Genomic DNA, 25,800 nt, shown 5'->3' with positions numbered 1-25,800 from the left:
TGTGGGGAGGCGCAAGAGCTGCTCACAAAAGAACGACGGACGCGCTTAGTTGTAAGAGAAGCAACAGAAAAAAGCAGCTGCATTGGTCAGGACCGGTTTCCCCTCTCCGCTATACCGTTCAGACGAGTCATCTGATGCTCAAGGCAGGGGCGTGACTTGGATACACATCCTCGACGGACGCGCCGGGATGCCTTAGGCATCTATAACCATCTTACCATGATGCCAGAGGTTTGGCGCTTTCCTGGTAGGCCAGTGGCGTTACTGGTATTATTAATACCAAGTTTTCATAATAGCTGGCGTCCTCCAGCCAGGGGCTATCTATGTCCCACAACTATCTCAAGTTCCAGGTCCGGGTTTTCTCCTAAGTCAATACGTGCAACGAACGTAGCTGCAGCAACACGGAGCCTCACTTTGCCACTTTCCCTTGCGCCCACCTTTAAACTCAGCGACCGATGCCTTGGCTATAGTTACTCTGGGCAACAACAGCTAGCTTTCTGGTCGAAACCCATACTACAAATTCTAAGTAACTATCAGATTCACACAAGTAAAAAGGCATGGCCTTTGTTGTTCGCCGCACTAGATCTCAAAGGCTGCCCTACCTTGGCCATAAAGCAATGTCTTTGTTATTATAGGAGTCCGTATTTCCAGCATAATAACTGCTATGCGACTCTCATTCTATCGAGATCTTTCTGTTTAGGCAGGCTACAGAGTTACAAAGATGAGGCTTCATATAACTACGTATGAAATGGTATAACTAACGAGTGTTCTTCAAAATCGCACTTGGTGACAGCACTGATAGATCTTGAATATAATTGGTGCAAGTTTCCAACCATGCAACTTGATGAAGGCTGGCATGCGCCTGGAATTCAAACATGGCATTGCATGGAATATCCCCTGAACCGCGTGAGGAATATAGTGGGACAATACACGGCGAACTAGTCAAATCCCCATTCCCCAAAGGATGCAAGGCAAAAGTGTAGGCCGCAAGAGCGGCAGCAGACGGGCCGACCCAATCTATCGTCGGAGCAACTTTCTGCATTGCCACTATAAACTGGCGTCGTTGAGCCGGGTCGTGAATTTGGGCGGGATTGGGGCGGGTGGGAAAGGCTCGGTTCGGGTTCAATCTCGAAGGTCCTGGGGCCACTGGGGGCGGCCGGGATTTCCGCGCCTCGGGTGGTCTGAATCTGGTAAACGCTGCCTAAGCCTCCGGGAAATGTATTATATCTCAAAAGACCCCTGGCCGGCTTTGCGGGGGATGCAGCTCTGCCTCTTTTAGCCGCAAATGCGCGACCCCAGCCCGAATAGCTTACCTTACGAAGGCAAATTTGGGCAACATAAATATCGCCTTAGCCGTTCTGCCATTGCAATATGCTAGCTGTCCGTCCATCCACGCGCATCAGCTCCCATCAATACCACGTGACGGCATTCCATCCGCAAAAATGTTTGGCAAAACTGCTCTCTTGGCGCTTGCCGTACTCCCCTTCACCCTGGGCCAGGTCTCTGAGGATTTCGAAAGCGGATGGGACCAGACGGCATGGCCCACGTACGCGCAGGATTGCAGCCAGGGTGGCAAGGTGACGCTCGACAGCAGCACAGCCCATAGTGGCAAGAACTCGATGCGCGTCGATGGTGCGGGAGGCTATTGCGGACACATCTTCTTCGGAACATCAAAAATCCCCAGCGGCGACGTCTATGTCCGGGCCTGGATGTGAGTAATTAGCTCTTGATAATTCGACCTGGCCGGCCCGAAACCATTGCTAACGGCTCTCCTCTTGCAGCAAAGCGTCCAAGGCGCTGACGAGCTCGCACGTGTCCTTCATCACCATGCCCGACTCGGCGCAGGGCAGCAAGAAGCACCTGCGCATCGGCGGGCAGAGCAACATCCTCATGTACAACCGCGAGTCGGACGACGCGACGCTGCCGGACCTGTCGCCCAACGGCATTGCGGCGTCGACCAAGCTGCCGACGGGCAGCTGGCAGTGCTTCGAGTACCACCTGGGGCCCGACGGCACCGTCGAGACGTGGCTCAACAGCAACGCCATCGCCGGCCTGACCGCAAAGGCCGGCGTCTCCAACGCCAACGCCGCCCAGTGGCAGCGCAGCAGCGTCAAGCCCAAGGTCACAGCCATCTACTTTGGCTGGGAGTCTTACGGCGGCGACACAAACACCTTTTGGTACGACGACATTGCCGTCAGCTCTACCCGCGTGGGCTGCACTTAGACGTCTCGGGGGGGTTGCCGAGATTACGGGCCGGATTTCCTGAAAATATTGCCCACACATTTGTACATAGACTTCGGGAGTGGGGATCCAGCTGTAAAAGCTATTCTAGTTTCAAGCTCAGTTCGACACGACCATGCATGTGCGAATACTAAATGTGTGAAAAGCGGTGTGAGCAATAACAACAGCCCAGCAATGAGGAAGGAGCAACCGCTCAAACCCTGTGATTAGATCAGCCGAATTGGAAGTGACAAACCGAACTCCCTGCAGAAACCTCCAATTCCGCCGTTTGTGGTTTCCAGTTCGCGGGGCGCTCTTTCCACGCCCGCAAATACGCACTTTCTACTGCATCGAAACGGCGTCGGAACTCTTGCTTGGGAAGGAACCCATCGATTGCGTCCACGACTTGACACAGGGGCGGCTTGTTTGCCTCTGAGATGACTTTCATGGGCGAGCTGAAAATATGCCGGAAAAGTGATGATTGGTTGCATGTTACGCTCCCAGGCATCCCAAGTTCGGCAGCTCGGTCCTTCTCAAGACCGACCAGGGTCTCCGAACGCAACGTCAGGTCAGCTCGTCCGAGAAACCAAGCGTTGGCTGCCCTGATTGGCCCGCTGCGGGCAATGCAACTAGACGGATTCAAGAGGGGAGAGGGGAATTGGCAAACGGCCAAGCATTGGCGCCCTCACCTCGCCATTCCCAGAGAATCAGAAGCCCCACCTTCCTCACCATCCTCACCTTGGCCCACCCCAGAGTCATGAAAACGCACCGACCGTAACTACAGGTATGCCCAGCTCCCTAGATGCGTCTCCTCAATACGCAGACCAAAGGCTCGAGGAGTTCCACAGCTCCAACGTCCCGCGATATGCTTGCTTGTCGCACACCTGGGGCGCCAACGAGGTCATGTTCAAGGATATCGACGGCCTCCCCTCGTTGCCTTCAAACGCCAAAATCGATGGCTGCTGTGCCAAAGCTCTCGAAATAGACCTTGGACTATGTCTAGATCGACACCATCTGCATTGACAAGAGCAGCAGCAGCGCGGAGCTCTCTGAGACCATTAATTGTATGTTTGCATAGTACCGCGATGCACATGTGTGCTACGCCTATCTAGAAGACGTCCCGCACGGTCAAGAACCTCTGCCACCGACGTCGGCATTTCACAAGAGTCGGTGGTTTACACGCGGGTGGACACTCTAGGATCTGCTCGCCCCTCCTGCTGTCTAGTTCTCTGACAACGAATGGTGTCTTATTGGCAAAAAGGTTTCATACACGAACGAGCCCGATCCAGACTTCTTACAGCTATTATCCGACGTGTCCAACATACTCAAAAGCTATCTTGCTGGCACGTCCGAGTTGAAATATGCCAGCATCGCGCGGAGGATGTTGTGGGCCTCAAAGGGAAACACCACCCGCAGTGAAGACCTCGTCTACTCACTGATTGGCATCTTTGACGTCCACATACCCTTCCTCTACGGCGAAGGGGACAGGGCCTTCCTTCGGCTACAGCAGGAGATCAATCATGTGAGCCTCTAGCGACGAGCCTCTCTTTTGCTGGGGTCTTTCGAAACGTAGACTTGTGGGCGACAGACTGTTTGCCAAATCTCCTGTAGACTTTGGGTCTGGTTCTGTCATCAGCGGCCATCCGGATCTGCCGCCATACCAAACTGAACACCACTCGCTGACTAACAGAGGACCACTACTTGAGAAACCTCTCACCACCATCAGTTCAGGCAAGCCCGGAATCTTCTTGATGCCCCTCTTCTGCTGGCTGAAGCATGACCCCCACCGCCATCACCTCGCATTGCCTCTCGTCTTTGAACCTCAAGAGCCTTCAGCATGCCGAAGCGTTGGCTCAGCGCCGATACCATTCCCGATTGAGGCGTCTCAGACTAAACATCAAAGCAAGTCCTGCATCACTCCACGGGGGTTAGTAGCGCGCCAATTTGGCTTCGCATTTTACCGCGTTGTGCACTCGACAAAGCCGATCAGACTTGTGGGGGTACACCCCTCCAGAATAAGCACCGTCACTCAGACAGAGAGCACCACTATCTTGAAAGACTTGGAGATTGTGCCACAGCACAATGCCAAAACACGAGGTTTAGTTTTTGTCGTTTGCCGCTGGGGGTCTTCGCGACTTTGTTGTCATGCTCTTCCGGGGGGCAAACAGCCAAGAATTCCCTCAACCTCGATCCCGAGAAGGGTTCACCGACGCAGTCAGGCTCAGCGCATGCCGAATACACATCACTCGAGGCTCAATATTGGGCGGCCTTGTTACCGCTTAAACGGGGCAAGCCGCCGGGCTCCACACTGCAAAAGCTTGTTCGCCGTCAGTCAAAGCTGGAAAGCCTCATTGGCAGCCGCGACGACATGACGGACTTCGGCTGGAAAAAGAGCCTCCAGTCAGGCCTTAGGATGATAACCACTTGATGTTTCACAAAAAGAGGGGTATGAGTGGGCCCTTTGGCCTAGTAATGGCGGAGGCGGGAGCGCAGGAAGATAACAGCACGCTCTCAAGTCAGGAAGGCAACCGCTTCGGAAAGAGCTTCAGCTGTACATCATCAGAGACTTGAGCTGCGGAGTCTCGCGACGCAGACAACCAAGAGTAACTACTCTGTACAGCTGCACTTCATTATTCGGCTGATGGGATCCAAGAAACATGAGGAACCTGGAGTTGCTAATTATTTCTCCCTCGCACGAATTGCTCTTCGTCTCGGTTGGTCGCCTCCTCGAACATTTGCTGATTTAATCTGCCGTGTTGGGTGTGAATAGCCTTGTCAATGCCGAGATTATCTAGCCAATTAGGAATGGCAGAATGATGTCGCTCAGGTCCGAGGCCCTGGGCGGCAAGCCAGGCCGCAATCCCAAGGCCAACGCGCAAGCATGAGAGGGCGCCACTACAAAAGTAGAATTAGTACTATGCATCTGGTCAGCTCTTGGACTCGGCAAGGCTCCCGGCCAGATTTCGAAAGAGACGCCAAAGGAATCAAATTTTTGACGATATTCGTCGCACAAGCGCGAGAACCTGGGCTTTGACTTGGAGTGTGGCCTGTGCAGCGCTCATTTTTGAGTCGTGAGAGGTCTGCGATGGACGTGTCGGTTCCATCATCTCCATCGTTAGCTTCGATCTATTTCCCTCAACTTAGCCTCGACACACTAGCAGAGGATGAGCTGGCCTCTTTTTCCGTCATACACCTTAGCAGCCAACAACGTGAGAATTATTTGCCACCATGGATTTTATTGCGAGCATATTTAGTGCCATGTAGAGACTCGGCGCGATTCTTCACCGAGTCTGCCCAGCTTACGACGTGAGGTAGGTTCAGCTCAAGCGACAGTAGGGCACAGCCTCCCTCATGAAACACTGGGCAGGGAAAACCGCACACAACTCGAATCTCGTCTCACCTATGGCCTTGAGAAAGATGGATTCCTCGCCGAAATGAGTTCTGTGCGCCCAAGTTCGGTCAAGTACCTAGGGAGACCGGCTAAAGAATTCTGTGTGGGAGAGTATATAGAGTCTGGGAAGAGTTGCGGTTCCATGTTGCAACTGACCTCTGCACAACCTCACATTCACACACAATTCTCGCTTATCAGCTTTGCAGCCTTTTCGCTCCCTATCCAAGCCATAAGAATTGCATCTCGTCACCATGAAGCCCGTCTTCCTCATCCTCTCGCTGCTCTCCGCCGGCTTTGCAGCGGCCAGCAACATCACAGAGCGATCAGTCCTGAACGGCGCATGCACTGGCGCTGATGGGGCTCCAGGTGTCTGCATCCACAAGGATGCGTGCGGCTCCGGCGCCAAGTTCATCAACAACGCCTGCCCTGGAACCCCCGATGAAGTTAAATGCTGCACCAAGACGTCGTGCGGTAGTGCCGGTGGCAACTGTCGCTTTACTTCGCAGTGTGCGTCGAGAAACACGCAGTCGGGCCTCTGCCCGGGCCCCGTCGACTTCAAGTGCTGTCTGCCGACGAAGACGGATCCAGACCCCAAGCCCCCGACGAAAGACCCTGGCTTGGCCATCCTTGCCAAGGCGAAGGAGGCAGTGGGCGTGCCTTGTGAGTCGCCCTCTGCGTATCCTCTCTAGCAGATTGGCGTGAGGAGACTGTGGCTAACGGGCATGATACAAATAGACAGGTTCGATAGCGGATCCTGCTCCGGTCCCACCGGAAACCCCAAGTCATTCGACTGTTCCGGTCTTGTCAGCTGGGCCGTTTGTCAGGTCACGCACCGGAGCCTGTTCGACGAAAACTTGCGCGAGACTTACAAACTGTACTGCGCACCCGAGTCCAAGTCGAAATACAAGTATGTTGTGCTGTTCTTGTCAAAGCCGAGACTCTGTCGGCTTTCTCGCCTGCCTCGAGCGTCGAAATCCAGTTACCCGAGGCCCCGAGAGAATTCAGGCCTAATCCCATTCAATAAGGCAATCTAATCAACCATTGAATATCTGCTGACTCCGGTCTTGTCGCCTCATTAGGAAGATTCCATTTTCCCAGCGGCGCGCCGGCGACGCCGTCTTCTTTGGGCCCAACAAGTGCAGATGCCCGGGCAGGGATGTGCACCACGTCGCCCTCATGCTCGACTCGGGCACGCGCATTTGGAACGCCCTCAAGAGGGGCGCCAAGGTTCGCGAGGACAACTTCAAGGGTTGGTCTGGCAGGGATGCCCCGTGCCCCTACGTCATTCGGTTTTGATAAAGGGTTGAAGGTATGTGTAAGGAGACTTCTTCACTGACGTCGAGATAAGTGGCCCTGGAAAAAGGGGGATTGTTTACACACAGCCAAAAGGGAATATACCCCTAAGCCTATTGTAATCTAGTGTCCTTTTTCTTTCTTCTTTTACCGACCACCTTATATAAGGCGGCCGGCTTGCCGTCTCTCATCTAACTAGGGAGACCCTTTTTTTTGTTTTCCTAGCTTTTTAGAAGAAATCTACTTGTTTTCGTCATGACCTAGGCCTCCCGAGCCCACGTACGAGCCTATGCCTTCCTTTGATATATTTAACTGCCCGATGTGACCTTTTCCGACCTTTTCCGACCTTTTCGGCTCGCCTACGGCTCGCCTTGTGTTTGTTCTGTTGTTTCCTTGTCTTTTTGTGCGAGGCGGAGCTTCCACCGCTTCATCACTGGTAAGGGTAACACCAAGAGGTTTGGATTGCGACGCCATGAATTCGGACAAAATAAGTTGAGTTAGCTGTGTGGTTCTTAGTGATTACCGGAAAAACAAAACACTATTTTGCTTTCCCTGATAATCAGCTGCGCAAGGGTTTCAAAATAGCAAGTAATTTGTATTCAAATCGACAAGTGACCTACGCCACGAGATAGGCCCATTAATTATTGTAGTCCAGGCGCCCTTTCTCAAATCAGTCGGGTCAGAAACCAGCTTCCCCAACAATTTATTCAAATTCAGCCAAGCCATTCCCAGGCGTAGCTTGCAGTGAGTTAATGCCTCGGTAATTAGTAGGTGACAAGACGAAAGGCCGCAATGGCGGGGTCTATTCCACCGACCGCCGAACTAGATTGATGGCCCAACCGTTCCAGGAAGAAGCTAATTTTTTATTGCAAAAAGTAAGAGGCTAGCTAGCCTCTAACCAACTTCGGGCTTATTTGGTACGATGCGGATAGGCCTTTCACAGTGCAGCGCCCCCAGTAAACACAGTACCAATGCTCTCCGTTCAGGGGCTTCAACCCAGCGGTTTTGGATGCTATACTTGCATCTATCGAATGCGATATCTAGGTGTTCTTAATATAGAAACCAGGGGAAGAATCGTGCATTCCGTTTATTTTGGAAAAAGTACGACACGACGTCACGTCTTGGTGTGGGATGTTTGCGCCTTCCTATTCGTTTCAAAGTTACTGCGTCTCAAAATCAGAGAAGGCAGGAATGAAGGCTCCAGATGAACACCATAAAGACCTGCACTCCCCCACGGCCGCTCGCGAGAAGAGTTGGGAGGTTGGGCACCACACACGCGTGTACGCTGACTAATCCTTTTTTCCCAGGCAAACACGACTACCAGAACTACGACGATGGACCACGTCGCCATTGCTACCTAGGATTGCCACGGGCGTGGGGCCGCCTCGTTTATTTTGCTATTGGCAGTTGCTGGTGGCAGACGCGCGTGGCGAAGAAGAAGGACAAGAAGGCAGCCGAAGACTTGGAGGCCGCGCTGGCTGATAGTGCGTCGTATCGGGAGGAAGTGATACAGCTGACGGGGATGCTGAGAGGCATGGCGGGTAATGCGAACGATCCGCGTGGCGTCGAACTGGCCAAGTACATCGATAGGCAGGTGGTGCGTCGCGGCCCGAATCGGTCCGACCCCCTTTCCGAGTAGTTCTAGTTTTATTTCTATTTCCCGGGTCAATTGGCTGGCTCTTGGTCGGGTACGAGTTATGAATCCCTTGAACCATCTCTTTCGTTCCATGACCGTACGGCGAGTTCCTAGCATCCATCTGCTTCATCGCGGCTGCGTGCGCCCTGGAACCATCCATAATTCGAATAGAACACATGTCACCAGCTCAGGCACGATCCTTGCCAATATTAGACTGGCTAAGTAGCAATTTGTTAAGCCCAGGTTAGTGGAGATTGCTTCCTCTATTTCTGATGCCCATCGACCAGAGGCAAGCTGGATGTCGGCCCGGCGAAAGGTGTGAATTCGTCCAGCACTCAAAAACTAGAGCATTGACGCAGCATACAGCGAGCACCCGACACAATGCTCCAGGGCCATGACTGAAGAACCGCCGCTAAATTCTCCAGCTTGCCAATTTCTGCTAAAGAAACCACTTATATCGCGCCTCTGTCTAATTATTAGCCCTTTCCCTCGATCCGACAATTCCGGGAGATAATATCAACATACCTTGGCCAAGGGGTACGGTTATCCAACCATCATGGCCCTTCTCCAGGATACCGTTTTCCGAAAGCCGGTGCGACCATACGGCCATGCGTCTGTCAACTTTCTAGACGCGTTATAACTTATAATCGGGCAGGACTCTCCTATCCCCGCCGAGAAAGTCTGCGGCTTGCCGAACATCCTCGCCCAATGGACAGGACCCTTCCAACTCCTCCACGCATTCGAAGCGCATCGAGCGCTGCGGAAGCACAAGCCAGTTTCCAAAGTTGTATTCGATGCCGTCTAGTAGGGTGAATACTTTGCGGTGCTTGGCCGGATCCGCGGTAAAGAGGCCGATAAGCGTCCGAGAGTCGCCGTCTCATTCTTGACGACGGCTTGCCTATCGGTAACGGCCGGCCCGATCCGATGCATTCACAGACCCAGTGCAAAAGAGGTGCTTCGACGGCCAAAGGGAGGCAGGTGCGCCCTTGCGCGTTGCGCCGGCTATCCACCGGCTCCCCGGGAGGTGGCTGTGATATCCATGTGCTCGTGCTAAGTAACTCCGGCCAGCAGTCGTCGCCCTCGCCACGAATCCACGATTCCAGGCCCGAGAGCAGGCTACACATCTCGCCGGGGTCCTTCAGCTGCCGCGGGAGCGCGCAGAGGACGACCAGCTCCACCAACTCCCAGTAACCGGCAGACTTGCGCTGGCGGACGAGAGTCAGGAGGAGCATGTGCCTCCACAGCGCGCTCTCCTCCATGGAGTCGCTACAAGCGAGCTCCAAGATCCCGGGCAGCACGTCGCGCAGCTCGGAAAATCGCTCGGTATCGTACGCTTCCATCTCCCATACGAGCCCGCGGACGAGTCCCTTCTCGCCCACGACGTACCCCGGATCTCCGGCGAAGCGCGCCGATCGAAACTACGCGTTAACCTGGGGGATCAGCGCGTCTAGCGACATATTCAGCGGCGGAAGCCACGAGCCGGCCTCCGTGCTCCCGCTGTAAGGATAGTCTGTTCCGTCAAAGTAACCGAACGAGTTCAGGTCCTCGTTTTGGAGGGTGAGGGAGAGAACGTAGGCCGGATAGCCCAACTTCTCATCGACGGCCTTCTTGGTCTAGATTCGGGAGTTCGCGGATCTTGGTTTGGGACAACTTCTCCACGATGCTGTCTATATCCATCCTAGAGGCATCGATGTGCAAGGCGTCCCAGTCGATAACGCCAGAGGGTGCCGGCATGGTAGCTTTTAAGCCAGGCTCGTAGCCTTCATCGCCGTAAGGATGAACCGCCACAAGTTCGGCTTCCTGCCAACCTGCTGAGGTGTGCAGCGCTTGCGTGTGTGCCAGGGGTTTAGTACTGTGCGGGTACTGTGAACACCGAGAGGACATGTGCCCCACCCGGCATGTCCTTATTGAGGCGGCCTAGACTACTGAACCTTGAGGCCACACGCCCGCCAAAAACAGCAGTCCAGACCACGACACATGTTGTTTGTGTGGAAAAGGTGATGGAATTCCAGCGGTCCTGTCCTGAACCATACCCGATTTAGTATGACCTCTCTGACACTCGTCAGCTCTAGACTAGGTTGACGATCAGCATGATTCGCTTGGGGTCCTGGTTCGGGGTTAATCGTCAGTCATGCTTGAGAACGTTTGTTATGCCACCGGAGATGTTGAGTGATGAAATGGCTTGGCTGATGAAATGCGGCTGATGAAATGCGTGACTGCTGAAATTTATGACGAGCTGTCCCATTAGTTTTTGATTGCTCTCCAATTGATCTGTTTCTTGAATGACACCACTTCATCAGCCAACAAGCGCGGAGAGTGGGTTCCATTGATGGAAAGACGGGGCACAAGCGCTAAGAACGCCATACCAGGTCCATACCTTACTTTTCTCACTGCGTATTGATTACAGCAAAGTCAATGCTCGCACCACAGTTGAGTTTGGTCGTTTCAGGAAGCCGAAGAATAAGCGGTGGTCGTGGTTGCCTGGAATTAGCTCCGCCACGAGATGAGGTAATTAATTCGAGCGGGAGGCCCATTCTCAGTCGGGTCAGACGCTTCCCCACCAATCCATTCAACCATTTCCAAATTCCAGGCCGACCTAGATCATACGGATAACCTGCAATGACAAGACGAAAGGCCGCACCGCAATGGGTCGTCTGCACGACATTCCACCCGACCGTCGCTACACGTACGAGCCGCTCCCAACGCCCACGTCGATCCGCCTCGTCAGCCTCAAGCTCAAGACACTGCGGGGCCAGGGGCAGGGCCAGGGACAGCCTGAGAGTGTCAGGGATGGTGGCCCCATCGAGCTCTCGATGCGCGTCGTCGACCTCGAGGACCAACCCATCACCTACGAAGCCCTTTCGTACACGTGGGGCCGCCCCGTCACCGTATTCCCTTCGCTCAAGGCGCGCGACGACGACGGCGCCTGGGAAGGCGATGTGCTGTGCGACGGCAAGGTGCTGCCCATAACGCTCAACCTGTACCGCTACTTGCTCGAATGGCGGCACATCTGCCAAGTCATGGCCAACCCGCCCCCGCACATCGCTGCCAAGATGGCCACCACCTCCCTCCGTCTGCCCACCGAGATGTGGATCGACGCCCTGAGCATCAACCAGCACGATGCCGACGAGAAGGGCGTCCAAGTCGCCCTGATGGGCCGCATCTACCGCCAGACCACCAAAATCACCGTGTGGCTGGGCCACGAGGACGTCTTCACCCGCCCCGCCCTCGAGTTGCTTTTCAAGCTGGCCACAACGCCGCGCGCCACGGCCAGGGCGGCGCGGACCCAGCATCGCCTGCCGGCAAGGTGCACCGCGCTGGGGCTCCCTGCTTGGGACTCGAGCCACTGGTGGCCCGTGTTCGCCTTCCTGCAACGTGCCTGGTTCCGTCGCAGTTGGGTCATCCAGGAGCTGGCTCTTGCCCCCAAGGCCCAGATGCAGTGCGGCACCCTCACCTTCCCCTGGGAGGCGCTGTCCAACGCCTGCATCAACCTGACCGAGACGGGACTGGGCGAGGCCGTCGACATGTGGGCCTGGTTCGAGGTCAACGGCCCCCGTCTGAGCACGCCACTGTGGGACGACGAGCTTAACCCCATCATCGTTCACTCACCCCGCCCGGACGACAACCGCAACCTCTTCACCACCCTTGAACGCCGTCGGCCCAGCTACCTGGCCTTGATCACCCTAGAACACATCAAGAAGCGCAGCTATAACCCCACCAGCGTGGGCCCGCGGCGCCCGCCAGCGACAGTGCAAGAGGAAGAGGAAGGACAGGAGGCCCAACCTGTCCCGCTGTTGCAGCTGCTGGACGACTGCCGCGGCTACGATGCGAGTGATCCCCGCGACAAGATATTCGCCTTTCTGGGTATCTCCCAGAGCCCGCCGCGCACGCCGGCTGCAGCGCACGAGTCTCTGCGTCCCCTCCGTGCTGACTACCACCTCACAGCAGCAGAGGCATTTCTCCAGACCGCCTGGCACACTCTGCTGACCACGGCCAACTCGCTCGAACTTCTCAGCCGGCAGAGCCTGCCGCATAATGACGACCCGCCGTCCCGCGTCATTGATATTGCGTCGTGGGTGCCAGACTGGAGCACCGGCCCGCAGGTCAGGCGCCTGGTCAGCCCAGCCGCCGCCAAATGGGCTGCCTCGCGCGGCCTGTGTTGGGTGCCTCCCGAGCCCGCCAAGATGCACCAGCCCTTCCTCGCGGTCCACGGCGCGCTGGTCGACTCGGTCGCCGCCGTAACCGACACGTTGGACGGGTTCAAGTTTTCCCCAACAGAATTTGCCGTGCTCACCGACGCGTCGGGCAGCTTCGGCTTTTCGCTGACAAAGTCCGCCGTCGTGGCCGCAGAGCTTCCCCCGCGCTACCCCTGGCCGCCGCAGGACAGCTCCTCCCCGGACCAGACGCCCGGTGAGGTCCTGTGGCGGACCATGGCAGCCGACACGATCGACGGCACCACCGGTCCAGCCCCGGCCGCGTACCACAGCGTGTTCCACGCGGCGTGGCAGCGGACAGCACGGCGGGCGTGCCGCGACATGAACTCTGACCATGGGCTGCGCGACGCCAAGAAACACACCGAGTGGCAGCGCGTGTTCGAGAGCTGGGAGCCGCTGTTCCCGGACGAGGTGGACGACGCCGTGGCCGAGTTCGACAGCTCCGCCTCCGAAAACCAAAAAGAGCGGCCAAACCTCTCGTCTGGCCCCGGCCGCACCGAAGGCTACGCCGAGCTGCTCGCCGCCAGCCGCGGCGTGGCCCGCACCAAGCACACGCTACCGCCCGACGCCAACGAAGCCGACGGCGGCAGCGATAAGTACGGCATGTGGGCGTACGCGCCGCGGCCCGACGCCAAGCGCTCGCAGACAGACCGCGTTTTTGACGAAATGCTTGCCGCCATCATGGCCAGCCTACAGCACGATCGCGACGTAGAAGGGCGAGACCAAGAAATTTCTTCTATCCCCGGTCTTCTTAATTCCGCAACAGCTACGATCCTGACTACACCGCAGATCAAGCCCTGCTCAGCAAGGCCCTGCAGCTGCTAGCGGTAGACACTGACGGGGACGCTGCCGAGGCCCGCGCACACGCGGCGCAGCTGGTGGCTCTACAGACGGAGCTCGAGGCGCTAGCAGAGCGGGCGGCGGCAGACCCGGGGCTAGAGCGGGCGCTGCGGAAGCAGCAGCAGGGAATAGCCACTGGGGACGGGGCGGGCAAGGTGCAAGGTCGGTTCGTGCGCATTGGCAACGGCATCACGGAACTAGATACCGACTTCATGATAGACCTTTCACCCGAGAAGGACAAGCTGGCCGTGGCAGTACACGGCCTTCTACGTGACGCATCTGGAGGCAACTGGTCGCTGGAGCGGCCGGAGACGCCTGAGTTTGACGACGGATTTGAGGGTCAGGATAAGGAGGATAGCAGTGTTGTTAGTGTCATTGTTGCAGCTGACGCAGAAGACAGAGAGGAGATGGCTGCGGCCTTGACAGCGCGGCACGAGGCAGTCTCGACGGGGCGCGCCATTTTCCGGACAGAGGAGAACTACTTAGGTAACGGCCCCCGGAGCGTGGTGCCGGGCGACCAGGTGTGGGTGCTGACCGGCGCCGCCACACCCATTGTGCTGCGACCGCTAGCTGACGGGCGGTTTGTGCTCGTGGGCGAGGCGTATGTCCACGGCATCATGCGGGGCGAGGCATTTGACCGACCCGGTTTCTCCATGCGGCACATTGAGCTTGCGTAGGAGGCCATGGTTTGCTGGAACATAGAGCAGACTTTTCAGGCCCAAGTTGCATCCAGCTCTAGACAGAAGCAGCATCCACACGCCCCGTGACCGCGCTGTTGACCTTTACAATCCATGATGCAGAAGTGCCAAATAATTGAAAGTAATTGAAACACGTAGTATCAGTCTCTAACTAAAAAAAAAAAAAAATTAACAAAAGAGAAAAGAATTATACTTTATCCTAAAGCCGTAAAGAAAAAAGGAAAAAGGGGGGAGAAAAGTAATTGTGGGAACTACCAGTCAATCAGAGGATGCAGTCGCACGTGATTGTTCAACAGGCTGCACAGCCTCAGTGGCTGACGAGCGCGCGGGCCGCTTTGCGGCACGTGCGCGAGGCGCACCCCTCACGTGACCTCCGACATCGCCAATTCCAACGCGCATCCTGTACCCGTAGTTCGTGACCTTTTAGACATAGAGCAGACCAGAATACAACCATCACAACCACCCCATTCGCATCGGTTACTGCAGTGACTATGGAACGAATGACCTTGTCATTCCAACAGTAATGACACGAGCCCCGAACAAAGTTAAAGAGGACAAAATAAGCAAATTCAAATTGCAAAAAAAAAAAAGAAAGCAGTAGCCCAATCAGGATTCGACCCAAGACCTCGCACATATCAGTTGCCCATTGCCTGTTGCCTAGGCAATGGGGACTGTCAGAAACCAAGTTGACCACCCGAAGCGCGAATCATACCACTAGACCATTGGGCCGCTGGAATGAGCCAGTGAGCTTGTGTTTTTGGGTTGCAAGATTGGGTAATCTTCTCTAGAAAAGGCTTTTTCGGCGGGACGGAAACTCCACAAGTCACATGGCTACGGATCCGGCTCCGTACGATATGGATATGCTTTGTGGGTTGCCGTTGTGAGCTCAGGTGGCCGCCTGTCTGTCTGTCTGTCTGTCTGTCTGTCTGTCTGTATGTGCGGTGGGCCTGCCAAGCCCAGAGTAGGCTCTCGTCTAGACTTGGAGATGAAAAGGGTCGTGCGTCTTTGCATGGGAACACCAAGCAAAAGCATGAACAGGCAAGTGGGAAACAGGTGTGTGCACCATCAAACAGCGTCTATTATTTCCAGATCAAATCTATCAGGTATCAAGTAATTATCCTCAAACTCCGGGCCCGCACTAAACACATCCACGTGTCATCCATTTACGCCTCGACCTCCTTGGCCTTTTCCTTCCTGATAAACAGACCCTTGATCCCGTTTATCCCCTTCTCAACGGCGCCTAAGACCCACCCGAACCCAAATGTCCAGCCCTTGATGCGCACAGTGTAGATGAAGAAGTACACAAGCCTATTACAAACACGTCGTTAGCTAGCTATTCAGAAAGCACGAGTGAGAGAAACTTACGCCCAGTTGGACACGCAAAAGGCCAGGAAGATTCCAAAGTTGCGCCACTTATCGGACGGCTTGACGTTCAGCGCCGTCAGATACTCATTGCCGCTTCCGTAGGGGCAGTAGCCGCAGTTGGTCGTCGAGTTAGGGTCGATCAAATAGCCCTGGCCGACCTGCCGCACAAAAGCGCCCGCAAAGTCTAGGCACGTCTGGCCCGACGGCGGGTTGAAGTAGGCAGCCTCACTGTCGGCGCACACGACGGGCTGGCTAATCAGCGTCGCGGACAGAACGCCCGCGATGTAGTATGTGCTCGGATTGAGGTAGTAGAGCTGCAAGAAACGAGCGTTAGCATGGAAGACAATAGGATTTTGGATGTGGACGAGCTTACCCAGTATTTCCAAAACACGTTGAACTGGTTGTACGGCACGACGACGCCGTTGAAGAGGGAAAAGATGACGAGGAAGAACGGCAGCACGTTGCTGATGACGGTGAAGTTAGGCGACCACGCCGTGATCCATTGGCCCCAGCTCGCCTGGAACAGGTAGAAGAGCAAGGTCATGAGGTAGACATAGCCGGCGGCCGGTGCGTCCGTCGGCAGGCCCGTGGGCAGATACCAAAGCAGCCAGTACACGGTGCCGGCGACGATGGATCCGGGAATCTCGGACAGAATCTCGGCGGTGCAGAACGCGACCCAGCCGTAGATGCGCGACGGGTGCTCGCGCGCCTCCCACAGCGCGCGGTTAATGTAAAACTTTGGCACGACCGAGTTGAGGACCGTGGCCGGGATCATGATGATGAGGAACAGCGTGAACATGCGGTTCTGCATATCGGCCACGCTGTTGCCCAGCTTCCAAAAGGTAAACCCGTTGAAGATGCCGACAATGACCGACACAAACAACCTGCTATACATGTACGAGGGGTCACGCCACTGGTGGATGAACATGCGCTTGGTGAGGTGGGTGATCTGGGCTGTCACCGGGGCGGCGAACTCGTGCTGCCCGGCGATGGTCTCAGCCGAGTCTTGCAACTTGCCGCGCTCGGCCTTGATGCGCTGAATCTCGTCGACCAGTTCCTTGTTCTGTGCCGAATTGCGCCACTCCCTATTCCAGTTGATGCGCGTGCCATCCGGCCGGCGCCCCCCCTTTGCGGCCGTCTCGAGAATAAACTCGGCCACGTTCTTGCCCGGCGGGCAGTGGACGCCGCGCTCCGCAAAGTAATCAATCACAGCGCTTCCGTTGTTGCCCACAGGGCCAAAGTAGAAGACGTTGCCTCCCGGGTTGAGCGCCAGGATCTTGTCAAACTCTTGGATCAGATCCGACGACGGTTGGTGGATGGTGCAGACAACAGCCTGGCCAGCCGCGCAGAGCTTCCGGAGGAACCTCACGATGGAGAATGCCGACTGCGAATCCAAACCGCTGGTGGGCTCGTCGAGAAAGAGAAGCAGAGAAGGCTTGGCAGCCAATTCGACTCCAATTGTCAGTCGCTTCTTTTGCTCGACGCCCAGCGAGGCAATGATGGCATCCTGGATATCCTGCAGCTCGAGCAGGTCGATGATCTTGTCGACGTACTCCAGCTTTTCATGGCGTGGAGTCTCACGGCTCTGGCGAAGCAGCGCCGAAAATTCCAGGGCCTCCCGAATCGTAGCCGTCTCGTCGTGCAGGTCCATCTGCTCGACGAACCCGGTACTGCGTTGGAACTCGTTGCCGAGGACTTTGCCGTCAACAAGCATGTCGCCGCTGACAACTCCAACGGTCTGCCGCTGCGAGAGCGTGTTGAGCAGCGTCGTCTTGCCAGCGCCACTCGCGCCCATGAGCGCAACCATGACTCCAGGCTTGGCATAGCCATTGATCTTGTTGAGCAGCTGCTTTGGCCCTTGCGGTGTTGGGACAGTGTACGAGACATTCTCCCACGTAAAGACCTTCTCGCTCTTGGCTAATGACCCGAGAACTTCATCCTGAGTCCGCTGGGCACTGAGTGCCCCGGCTGATGATTCACCCGAGCTCGCTCCCTTCTCCTCGTCGGGCTTGCCAGCAACCTTGATGAGTTTCTTGGACTTCTTGGACTTTTTGAAGACAAGCGCCCCCGCACCGGAGCCGACAAATGAAAACATCTCGGTGGCAATTACCGTGACCAGCAGGTACAGGACGGAGAAGGCAACCACAACACCAAAGTTTCGCCACAGGTGGGCCCGGGTGTAGTCATACTGCACACCGAGATAGTCATCTCCCGAGATGCTGTTGCGACCTGGCTGCGAGCCGGGCAGGGCGCATCCTTGGTTTTCGGGCAAAATGCCTGGCCCCTGGGGCACGAGCTGCTCGGGAGCGCACTGCATGATGCGGCCGTGGAACTCGTTGGTGAGCACCGCCTCGAAAGCGTAGGCAGCCGGGTTGATGTAGAAGATCCACCCAAACCAGATCTTCTGCGACAGCAGTACAGGTTTGGCAACCACGTAGCCAGTGTAGATGATGAGCAGATTCAGCGCGACACCGGAGAAGCGCACGGCATCGTCGATGGTCGGAGACAATGCGGCGAACATCCGGTAGAGTGCCGTAAAACAGAAGGTCGTCACGTAGATAAAGAGCAGGTAGATGAAGAACTTGCCAGGCTCGAGGGCAAGATTGGTCATAAAGTACATGATGACGCCGAATATGATGACCTGGGCCATGAGGACCGGTATATCTGTGAGTGCTCGGGCGAGATTGACAGCGCTGGGTCGGTAGAAGGCGTATTCCTTATGGCGGGCCACGATGACGCGGCCTGACACGGCCTTCATGAGCTCGGCAAGCTGGAGCCACCCGAGAAAGATGATGGAGAAGAAGGCCACACCGCCTCGAAGAAAAGCCCCGGCTGTGGTTTCGGGCGTGTTGTAGAAAAGCGAGCTGACAACAAAGCCCATGCTGATGACGATAAAGTACTTGGTGTAGAGCTCCGTCTTGTTTCCCCAGAGAAGCCAGAACTCGCGACGAGTACACGCTAGGACTTGCTTCCAGAAGCTCACAGTGTAGTTGGACCGTGTCGCCACACGGCGCGACTTCTGCTCCTGAACCGTCGCCTGGAATGTCTTCGCGTCAGCATGGCCGGTTTTTTCGAGGTGCTGCTCAAAGTCCTTGACGTCGGCAAGCAGCTTCTGGTAAGCGGGACTCTCGCGGAACGCCTTTTCGATCTCGGCAGCTGTTTTGGGACAGCGGTCTTTGTAGCCTTCCCGGAACTGGCGGATGGAGGGATCGCAGATGGACGTCAAAAAGTCGGCCGTAGTCTGCCGTGTGGGGGCGAAGAATCCAAGATCCTCGAAATACTGCCGCGCCTCCTTGGCCGGGCCCTGGTAGAGCATGCGTCCTTCGTCGATCACCAATACCTTGTCCATTAGCTCGTAGATGCCCTCGCCCGCTTGGTACAGCGTGGTAATAGTTGTCCGGTCCGAGACATCGGTCATGATGCGCAGGGACCTCGCATAGTCGAGCGCGGTCGAGGCATCCAAGCCCCGAGTCGAGTTGTCCCAGCAGGCCACCGTGCTCTTGGTGGCTAGGGTCTCGGCGATGCTGACGCGCTTGCGCTCTCCGCCCGACACGCCGCGGACATATGCGCTCCCCACGAGGGTATTCTCGGTGTGCTTGATTGCGAACATGCGGAGCAGGGCATCGGAAATGAGCCCGAGGTCGTCCCGAAGGTGCTTTTTTGTCTTGTTGAGGAGCGAGAACTTTAGCGTCTGGCCAACAGTCAAAGTCGGCATGTGCTGGTCATCCTCGCCGTTGTAGACAACCTCGCCGCGGTAGTGCTTATCAGCTTCCTCGGCTGATATGCCACTGTAAGACACCTCGCCTTCGACAGCGGCGTACGAGCCGCGGTTGTTGGCAATGACCCTGAGGAAGGTGCTGCAGCCGCTACCTGGCCGCCCGAGCACGAGCATCATCTCGCCGTGGCGCACAACGCCTGTGAAGTCGTTGATGAGGGTCCGAAGCTCAGCCGTTTGGTGGCCAAAACGCAACACGGGGAACCAGTTGGAGAGAAGCCTGTAGAGGTCGGGACCAAATGTGCCGAGCACGGCCTCGGGCAGGGAGCGGACGAAGCTGGTGCCGCTAGCGACGCCCTTGACTGAGAGGTTTTTGAAGACGACGCCGACCTTCTTGGTCGACTCGCCCGACGCAGTGCGCGGTTCGAGGTGACCATCTCGCATGAAGTTCTCGAGGTGGAAGTCGTCCTGCTCGTGTGCAGAAGACGCCTGATCATCTGCTTGCTCTTCGGCGTCTTCGTCGTCTTCGTCGCCGTCGGGTGGCCCGCTTGTTCCGGGCCGCCTTTCGGATTTGCCGCTCACGCGCGAGGCCATGCGGTGAAAAAAGGATCCGCGCCTGGCATTGGATTTCTGCGTCGTGCCAGTAGCACGCGATGCTCGGGATTGGGTGATGCTCAGTCTGGTGGTGAGCTGGTCAAAGTCTTGCATGGCCAATCGTTGGCTAACGGGGCCTCCGATGTCGCGCTCGCCCCAGGTGCCGTCGGCGATGGACTCGACCTCGGGGCTGGGAATCTGCGTCGTGTCGCCCGACTGTTCCACGTCATCTTCTTTGCCCTGGTCATGGCCATTGTCGTCCCGGTTATTGTGCGCAATCTGATTTTCATCTCGACGGTGTAGATCGTCCGGATAGGCCTCTGCTGCCCTCCGACGAAACGCCTCTTCTGGTGTTTGGCCAAACATCTCGGCGGGTGGTGTGAGTTGCGCCTAGACTTTGGAGTTCTGGCTCCAGAGGCTCTCTCTTGATTAGGAGAATAGATCTCAGGCAGTGCAAGTAATTACTACAGGTGTGAGGTAATATTGCATCACCGGGACTTGGGCGCGTCCGTGCAACTCCAAGGTGCGGTCACCGAGATGGAACCAAGGTAGAGCAGGAAGGTACGTCCTGTCAAACGACACGCTTCAAATTCAACTGCACACTGCAATTTGCCGTGCGGTGAAGGCGCCGCAGGAAGCGGTAGAGAAGAGGAGAGGAAAAGCAACCCTTAGCCCTTGGAGAGAAAAAAAAGACGAAACAAACAAACTACGAGCAGGATCTAGGACGGCCTTTATCATTTCCAGAACGGGAGCGTCGAGTTCCACGCTAACAGAAGACCGTGCTGCATTTAGCGTTGCCACATGCACGCCGGCAGGGGCTTTTTGCTGGACGCCACGCTAGAGCCCACGGACAGGGTTAGGATGCAATGGATGCCTGCACGGTAAGCACCCAGCCAGCGCGGCACTGCGGCATGTGAACCAGGCCCCCCCGAAAGATAAGGCGGGCCGCGCTTTCCGTACATGTACCATCCAGTGATGTAAAAAGCTGCGACGTAGGGCGGTGGAGCGAGTCCCCTTGCCATGGCTGTATTCAACATACAGTGTCCACTGCTTTCTGAGTCACTCGCCGAAGACTTGGCTACTTGCGGTCGCCATTTCTTTCCCTTCCACAATATGCTGATGCTGACGTGAGTTATCGCCGACCGCCGTCAACGGACAAAGGAAGAATCCCACCTTTCTGTCCGGACTCGTCGCACCCCGCAATCGAAATGGGCGGAATTAACGAGACACCCCTGACAAATGCCGTCTGCACGATCCTCGGATTTAGACCAAACGCGGATTTAGAGCGGTAATCTCCTCCCCTACCCTAGTGCGCACACCGTGGGTGGACCCTCTGGAAATCGACACTTCAAATTACATGTGTGGTTGTTAGGGCGTATTGCGCCGATGTGCCGTACTTAAGGCGGCTCTTGGCCGCTCCATTGACAGAGTTCTACTCCACTCAGCCCACTGACATCATGGGCAGCCGCCCCAATGCCTTTTCGTGGTTGGGCAATTCGGAACAACGCAGTCCTGTCACCTCGCGATCCCTCCAAACTCTACAACAGAGTCAGGTTTGTTCCTCTTCCTTGGCCTCGCATGTTGTCTGGTAACGGGCAGGTTGGTGAATGGTGAGCTGCTCGAATCGCAAAGTTCCAAGGTAGGCAAAATATCCACTCTTATCCCGTTCCGTTCAAGTCCAGTTGGGCCTAGAATCCTGGTAACCCCACCAATGGCCATGCTTGGCGATCTCAACGTCTCGTCGCGCGAGATTAATAATAGGGAGCTGAATAATGGCATCTCCAATTTAACCCATTTTTAAAGTGTGTTGTCGGTGCCGTTCTAGTTCGGATTGATCAGCATCTCGTCCAAGATGTGGGGGGACGCGCAATATGGTCCGTGCAGGGCCACTGAAACTCGTGGAGCTCTTGGCGATGTGCCGCCGCCAAAAATTGCATCATCGTCCATCATCGTCTGCCAAGCAACCTGTTGGCGCGACGTTTCCGGACAATTCCACGTATACAAAGCCTAACAAACCCGTTCAACCAACTCCCGTCCCATCCGGCTCATTTTTCTTCAATTCACGCCGATCTGCAGCCGAGCTCCGCCGGGCAGCGGGCTTCTATTGACTGCACATACTTCCCGGTTTCGTACGGAGTCGGATAAGTCCTGTCAAGCTGGTCCCAATTCCAAAAGCACAGGCCAACAAAATGCGAGTGCGATTGTGCGAGACTTAGCTATCCGCAGATACACGGGTGGGGTGCACCAATGAAATGAATCATTCTTGGTCATTCTTGTTCATTCACCACCTCGCACCGCACGGGGTTAGTCTTGCCGTTAAATTGCGGAAGTATTAGCCCCGGGGGGCCTTGCATAATCCCCGAATTTCTAGGCAACAAAATGCGACAAGGCCTTTTCACACGTCACACAATCGCGTCTCACTGCCAAGCCAATTGTCAACTCTTCGGCGAAACCTCGTTCGTGGAGAAGTAGAACCCCCCACTGGGTCTTATTCATCCAGCTGACACTCGAAACAAAACAAACATGAAAATGGCATGCCCTGTGCAGCCATGACAGTCACGCACATAACTGTCATGTTGCACAGCAGACGTGCGGTGTGATTCGGTCTTGCCCGTTGTAATCGCTTTGGCCATTTCTGGTTTCTCGGTGAGTTTTCTGCTCCTCGGCGGAGCAATTAGACCCCATTCGTCGCTCCTCGTGAGGATTTTTCCGGGGTGCCTGGATTCCGGCATTATCCGGGAGGGAAAACATCAATAATTGAGATAAGAATCGGGGTGAGAAAGAGAGGGGAGAGGGAGAGAGAGAGGAAGAGGGAGAGGGAGAGGGAGAGGGAGAGGGAGTGGAGCAGGAAAAAAGAACAAAACAGAGTAAAACAGGAAAGTGGAGAAGACGAAAGTGAAATGACAAGATAGCTTCATGAGAAACACCAGGGGCAGGTCCCTGCGCCGGGCCGGTCCGCAAGTTTTGGCATCGCGAAAAACTAAAGAACCCCGGGCTCAGCCGGCTCCCGTAGTCGGCTGCCAAAACAGCCTCTCGGGGAGGATAGCTTGGCACTTAAATAACTAGAACGCTCTGTCCGCACTGATGAGAGATAATGAATCATTGCGAATCATTCCAAATCATTCTTACATCCTACGCCAGATACGTACCATGCGTAGAGCCAATTGCATGAAACCCAGGGAAGCGACTCTGGGCAACGGTATCCCAGATTGAGATGGACCAAGTACGTATTACCTAATGACAGGAACTTGGCCAGTGGCTGGTGAGTTGCGTTGATGAGCAAGAATGAATCATCACGACTCACTCTTGAATCATCGCGACTCAAATCCTTTGGAGACGCGGTCCAATTTAGCCGCTCCACGATACCCAGGACAAGGGATCACGGTCTACCGCTTTGAGACGCCGGCGAGCGAATCCGGGCTGGTGAGAAAGAATGATTCAGTCTGCGAGGAAATGGTTTCATGATGTCCTCTACAAGAAATAGCTCTATAGTTGGCCTTGAAAAGGCGAGGCAGTGTTTATAATAAGGTAGCGATATTTGCAATCGAAGCGTGTCTTTGAGCGACAACTGTGACTTTTGCTAGAGGGATGCAGTCTTGTTTTGATATCTTCATTTTTGCCCCTTTCAGTGACATCTTCTCGAACAATACGGCGTGGAAGTGGAGGCCACTGGCATCAACAGGTACGTGAAGAGTGCCTTACAGCGGAAAGGGCTGTGGCGCCCCTTTCTTGAGAGTATCTGGTGCCTGTATGATGACAAAAACCGCGTTCCCTAATCCGAGTCACTTCCCAAACAGGGGTTGCTTTGAGGAAAGATGCACAATACAGTCATTAGAGCCGACATCGTCTGAGAATAGACGGCACCTTCTGCACGGTTACAGATTTGGTTCCTTTGGGTCATGATGATCCATTGTAATTGATGCTAACTGCTACTACCAAGTCACGGACTGTCCTTGGCATTATTCGCCGTTGCCATCTTCAGCATCTCGCGCAAGGCGGCCGTCTCGGCCTCCTTGCGCGCCAGGCTGATGCGTAGCTCGTCGCGCTCGCGCTTCACCTCGTCCACCTCCTCCTCGAGCTCCTGGATGCGGTCGAGCTTCTTCTGCCGATACTTCTTAGCGGCGACGTTGTTGCGCTGGCGCTTGGCGACCAGGTCGTCGCCGTCGCCTTCAGGGGCCGGAGACGCAGGCGGACGGCCGCGCTTCTTGGGCTGGCTGACAGCCTTGGGAAGCGCGAGGCCCGAGTGCAGGCTGCTGCCGCTGGTGCTGCCAGTAGGGGAAGACAACGATGTCTCGCCAGAGATGGCGAGACTCGTGAGGTTGGCACAACCGGTGGGTTGGTCCAGCAGCGACGGCGAGTTAACGCATGTCAGGTCCGACGACAAGAGGTCCGTGGGCGCGGGAGAAAAGTCGGTGTCAAAGTTGAACTGGCCGACCTGCATGGGCACAGTGAGGCTTGAGGGCCAACCGGTAAGGTCTGTGGCGGTGGTGGGATTGGGTGACGCCGCGGAGAGAGCAAGCGCAGGCGTGATGAAGTTTGCGGGGTCAGCCCCACAATCAGGGCTCAACCAGCCTTCTGGAGTGCAAGAGAGGTCGAGGTCGAGGTTGAGGTTAAAGTCAAGGGCAGGGCTGGCGTTCCAGGTAGCAAAGTCAGGGACAAGGGAGTTATTAGAGTTAAAGTCGAGATCCAAGTAGCTGTGATTAAAGGCATTGTGGGATTGGGCTGGCGAATCGTCGGCACGACCCAGGGGTAGCGGCGACGAGGATGCACGCGGCAGCGGAACTTGCTGCGGCAGCCATTCTTGCAGAGTGAGAAGGCCTCTTTTGCGAGGCCGGCGAGGCGATGAAGTTGTTTGTAGGAAACCCGAGTTTCCTCGTTGGGGTGATGAGGGAAAGGGTGGTGTGGTCAGATGGCGGGGAACTTCCACGCCTTAAATGCCTGAAATTCGGCCCAGCACAGCCCCACCAGCGCGGCATGCTGGTGCCAACCCACAGGTGAAGTCGGTCCGCTATTGGCTGAAGCAGCCATTGCGTCCACGCCTGGGGTGAATGCAGCAAATGAATCATCAGGCCGAGATGAAAAACGACTTCCTAGCGCCAACATCCGGCTCGTGCCGCCCAATTCAACGTCGACCATTGGCCAACGCTACGAAGTACTCGGGTACCGAAGGCTTGTGTCGGACAACGGATAAGTTTATGAATCCGTGATGCAAATGTGGAAGCGACAACCAATCAACCGCTCAAAGCGGAATTAGGTTGTTAATCTCCGTCAAATCCAATTGACAAAAGGTAGACTTGGATCTTTTAGAACTTAGCTATTATCATGAGCACCAAGTAAAGTAATAAGGTAATTAGCGTGGCACTTGTTCGGCGCTAACAACTTGACAATCAACAGCAATGGTAATTACTATCTTAGACACACATCAAATCCGTGGCAGTCAAAGGGCCGTGGTTAGCTCTGTGATTAATTATTAGCGAACTAGTAATGGCCTGATGGTGCTCGTTCTGCCCCTGGCCGTGAGTCATCAGCCTTCAAGCAACAGCTCTTTAATGCATTTATCAAATCAAACAGCAATCTGAATATGAGTGGTAGGTTCGTATGAACAGATACCTACCTTACCTCAGTCAACGTGCCCACCTACGTAATTATCTCATAAACGGCTGACATGCAAGTCGACAACAGCCTACCCTAGTGAACTGCATATCGGTCCACCACACTCAGCGACCTGATCACGCGCGCCATCTAGCTGGACCTCGCCATCGAGGCGCACAAGGCCGACGTCTCCGTCGCGCTGCCTAGCGCCAACACCCTACTGGATGACGGCGTCGTTGTCGAGT

General features: G+C 55.6%; 7 protein-coding genes and 1 non-coding gene across 8 annotated transcripts; 4 read left to right on the top strand and 4 right to left on the bottom strand.

Annotated features, from left to right (window-relative positions):
- Positions 1–1,439: 1,439 nt before the first annotated feature.
- B0T26DRAFT_637051 (uncharacterized protein) lies at positions 1,440–2,220 on the top strand (the record flags this gene model as incomplete). Its single annotated transcript, XM_060436895.1, has 2 exons — positions 1,440–1,708; positions 1,779–2,220. 2 exons carry the CDS (start codon positions 1,440–1,442, stop codon positions 2,218–2,220), a joined length of 711 nt encoding a protein of 236 aa, XP_060299707.1.
- A 783-nt stretch (positions 2,221–3,003) lies between these two features.
- Positions 3,004–3,751, top strand: B0T26DRAFT_747240 (uncharacterized protein; the record flags this gene model as incomplete). The annotated part of the gene is made up of 3 exons (XM_060444822.1): positions 3,004–3,117; positions 3,221–3,281; positions 3,507–3,751. The coding sequence occupies 3 exons, from the start codon at positions 3,004–3,006 to the stop codon at positions 3,749–3,751; spliced, it is 420 nt and encodes a 139-aa protein (XP_060299706.1).
- Positions 3,752–5,859: 2,108 nt separating this feature from the next.
- B0T26DRAFT_868264 (uncharacterized protein) lies at positions 5,860–8,544 on the top strand (the record flags this gene model as incomplete). Its single annotated transcript, XM_060447860.1, has 4 exons — positions 5,860–6,268; positions 6,344–6,515; positions 6,688–6,857; positions 8,209–8,544. 4 exons carry the CDS (start codon positions 5,860–5,862, stop codon positions 8,538–8,540), a joined length of 1,083 nt encoding a protein of 360 aa, XP_060299705.1. The 3' UTR covers positions 8,541–8,544.
- A 269-nt stretch (positions 8,545–8,813) lies between these two features.
- On the bottom strand, positions 8,814–10,403 carry B0T26DRAFT_868263 (uncharacterized protein). The gene is made up of 5 exons (XM_060447859.1): positions 10,197–10,403; positions 9,968–10,150; positions 9,476–9,907; positions 9,063–9,363; positions 8,814–9,002 (listed from the first exon to the last, which is right to left on the bottom strand). The coding sequence occupies exons 1-4, from the start codon at positions 10,269–10,271 to the stop codon at positions 9,172–9,174; spliced, it is 882 nt and encodes a 293-aa protein (XP_060299704.1). The 5' UTR covers positions 10,272–10,403; the 3' UTR covers positions 8,814–9,002; positions 9,063–9,171.
- Positions 10,404–11,182: 779 nt separating this feature from the next.
- Positions 11,183–14,268, top strand: B0T26DRAFT_747237 (heterokaryon incompatibility protein-domain-containing protein; the record flags this gene model as incomplete). Its single annotated transcript, XM_060444821.1, has 2 exons — positions 11,183–13,496; positions 13,541–14,268. The coding sequence occupies 2 exons, from the start codon at positions 11,183–11,185 to the stop codon at positions 14,266–14,268; spliced, it is 3,042 nt and encodes a 1,013-aa protein (XP_060299703.1).
- A 619-nt stretch (positions 14,269–14,887) lies between these two features.
- On the bottom strand, positions 14,888–15,018 carry B0T26DRAFT_t42. The gene has a single exon. It is a non-coding gene; the product is annotated as a tRNA-Pro (tRNA).
- Positions 15,019–15,650: 632 nt separating this feature from the next.
- Positions 15,651–20,329, bottom strand: B0T26DRAFT_639467 (ABC-2 type transporter-domain-containing protein; the record flags this gene model as incomplete). The annotated part of the gene is made up of 2 exons (XM_060437140.1): positions 15,651–15,968; positions 16,028–20,329. 2 exons carry the CDS (start codon positions 20,327–20,329, stop codon positions 15,651–15,653), a joined length of 4,620 nt encoding a protein of 1,539 aa, XP_060299702.1.
- Positions 20,330–23,936: 3,607 nt separating this feature from the next.
- B0T26DRAFT_617127 (uncharacterized protein) lies at positions 23,937–24,116 on the bottom strand (the record flags this gene model as incomplete). Its single annotated transcript, XM_060436006.1, has 1 exon — positions 23,937–24,116. A coding segment is annotated over one exon (180 nt), but the record flags the coding sequence as incomplete, so codon positions are not given.
- Positions 24,117–25,800: the final 1,684 nt, after the last annotated feature.

The sequence above is a fragment of the Lasiosphaeria miniovina genome (assembly GCF_030549165.1).
Source record: "Lasiosphaeria miniovina strain SMH2392-1A chromosome Unknown B0T26scaffold_2, whole genome shotgun sequence".
Classification (NCBI taxonomy): Eukaryota; Fungi; Ascomycota; class Sordariomycetes; order Sordariales; family Lasiosphaeriaceae; genus Lasiosphaeria; species Lasiosphaeria miniovina.
This window is presented reverse-complemented; position numbering and strand designations above follow the sequence as displayed.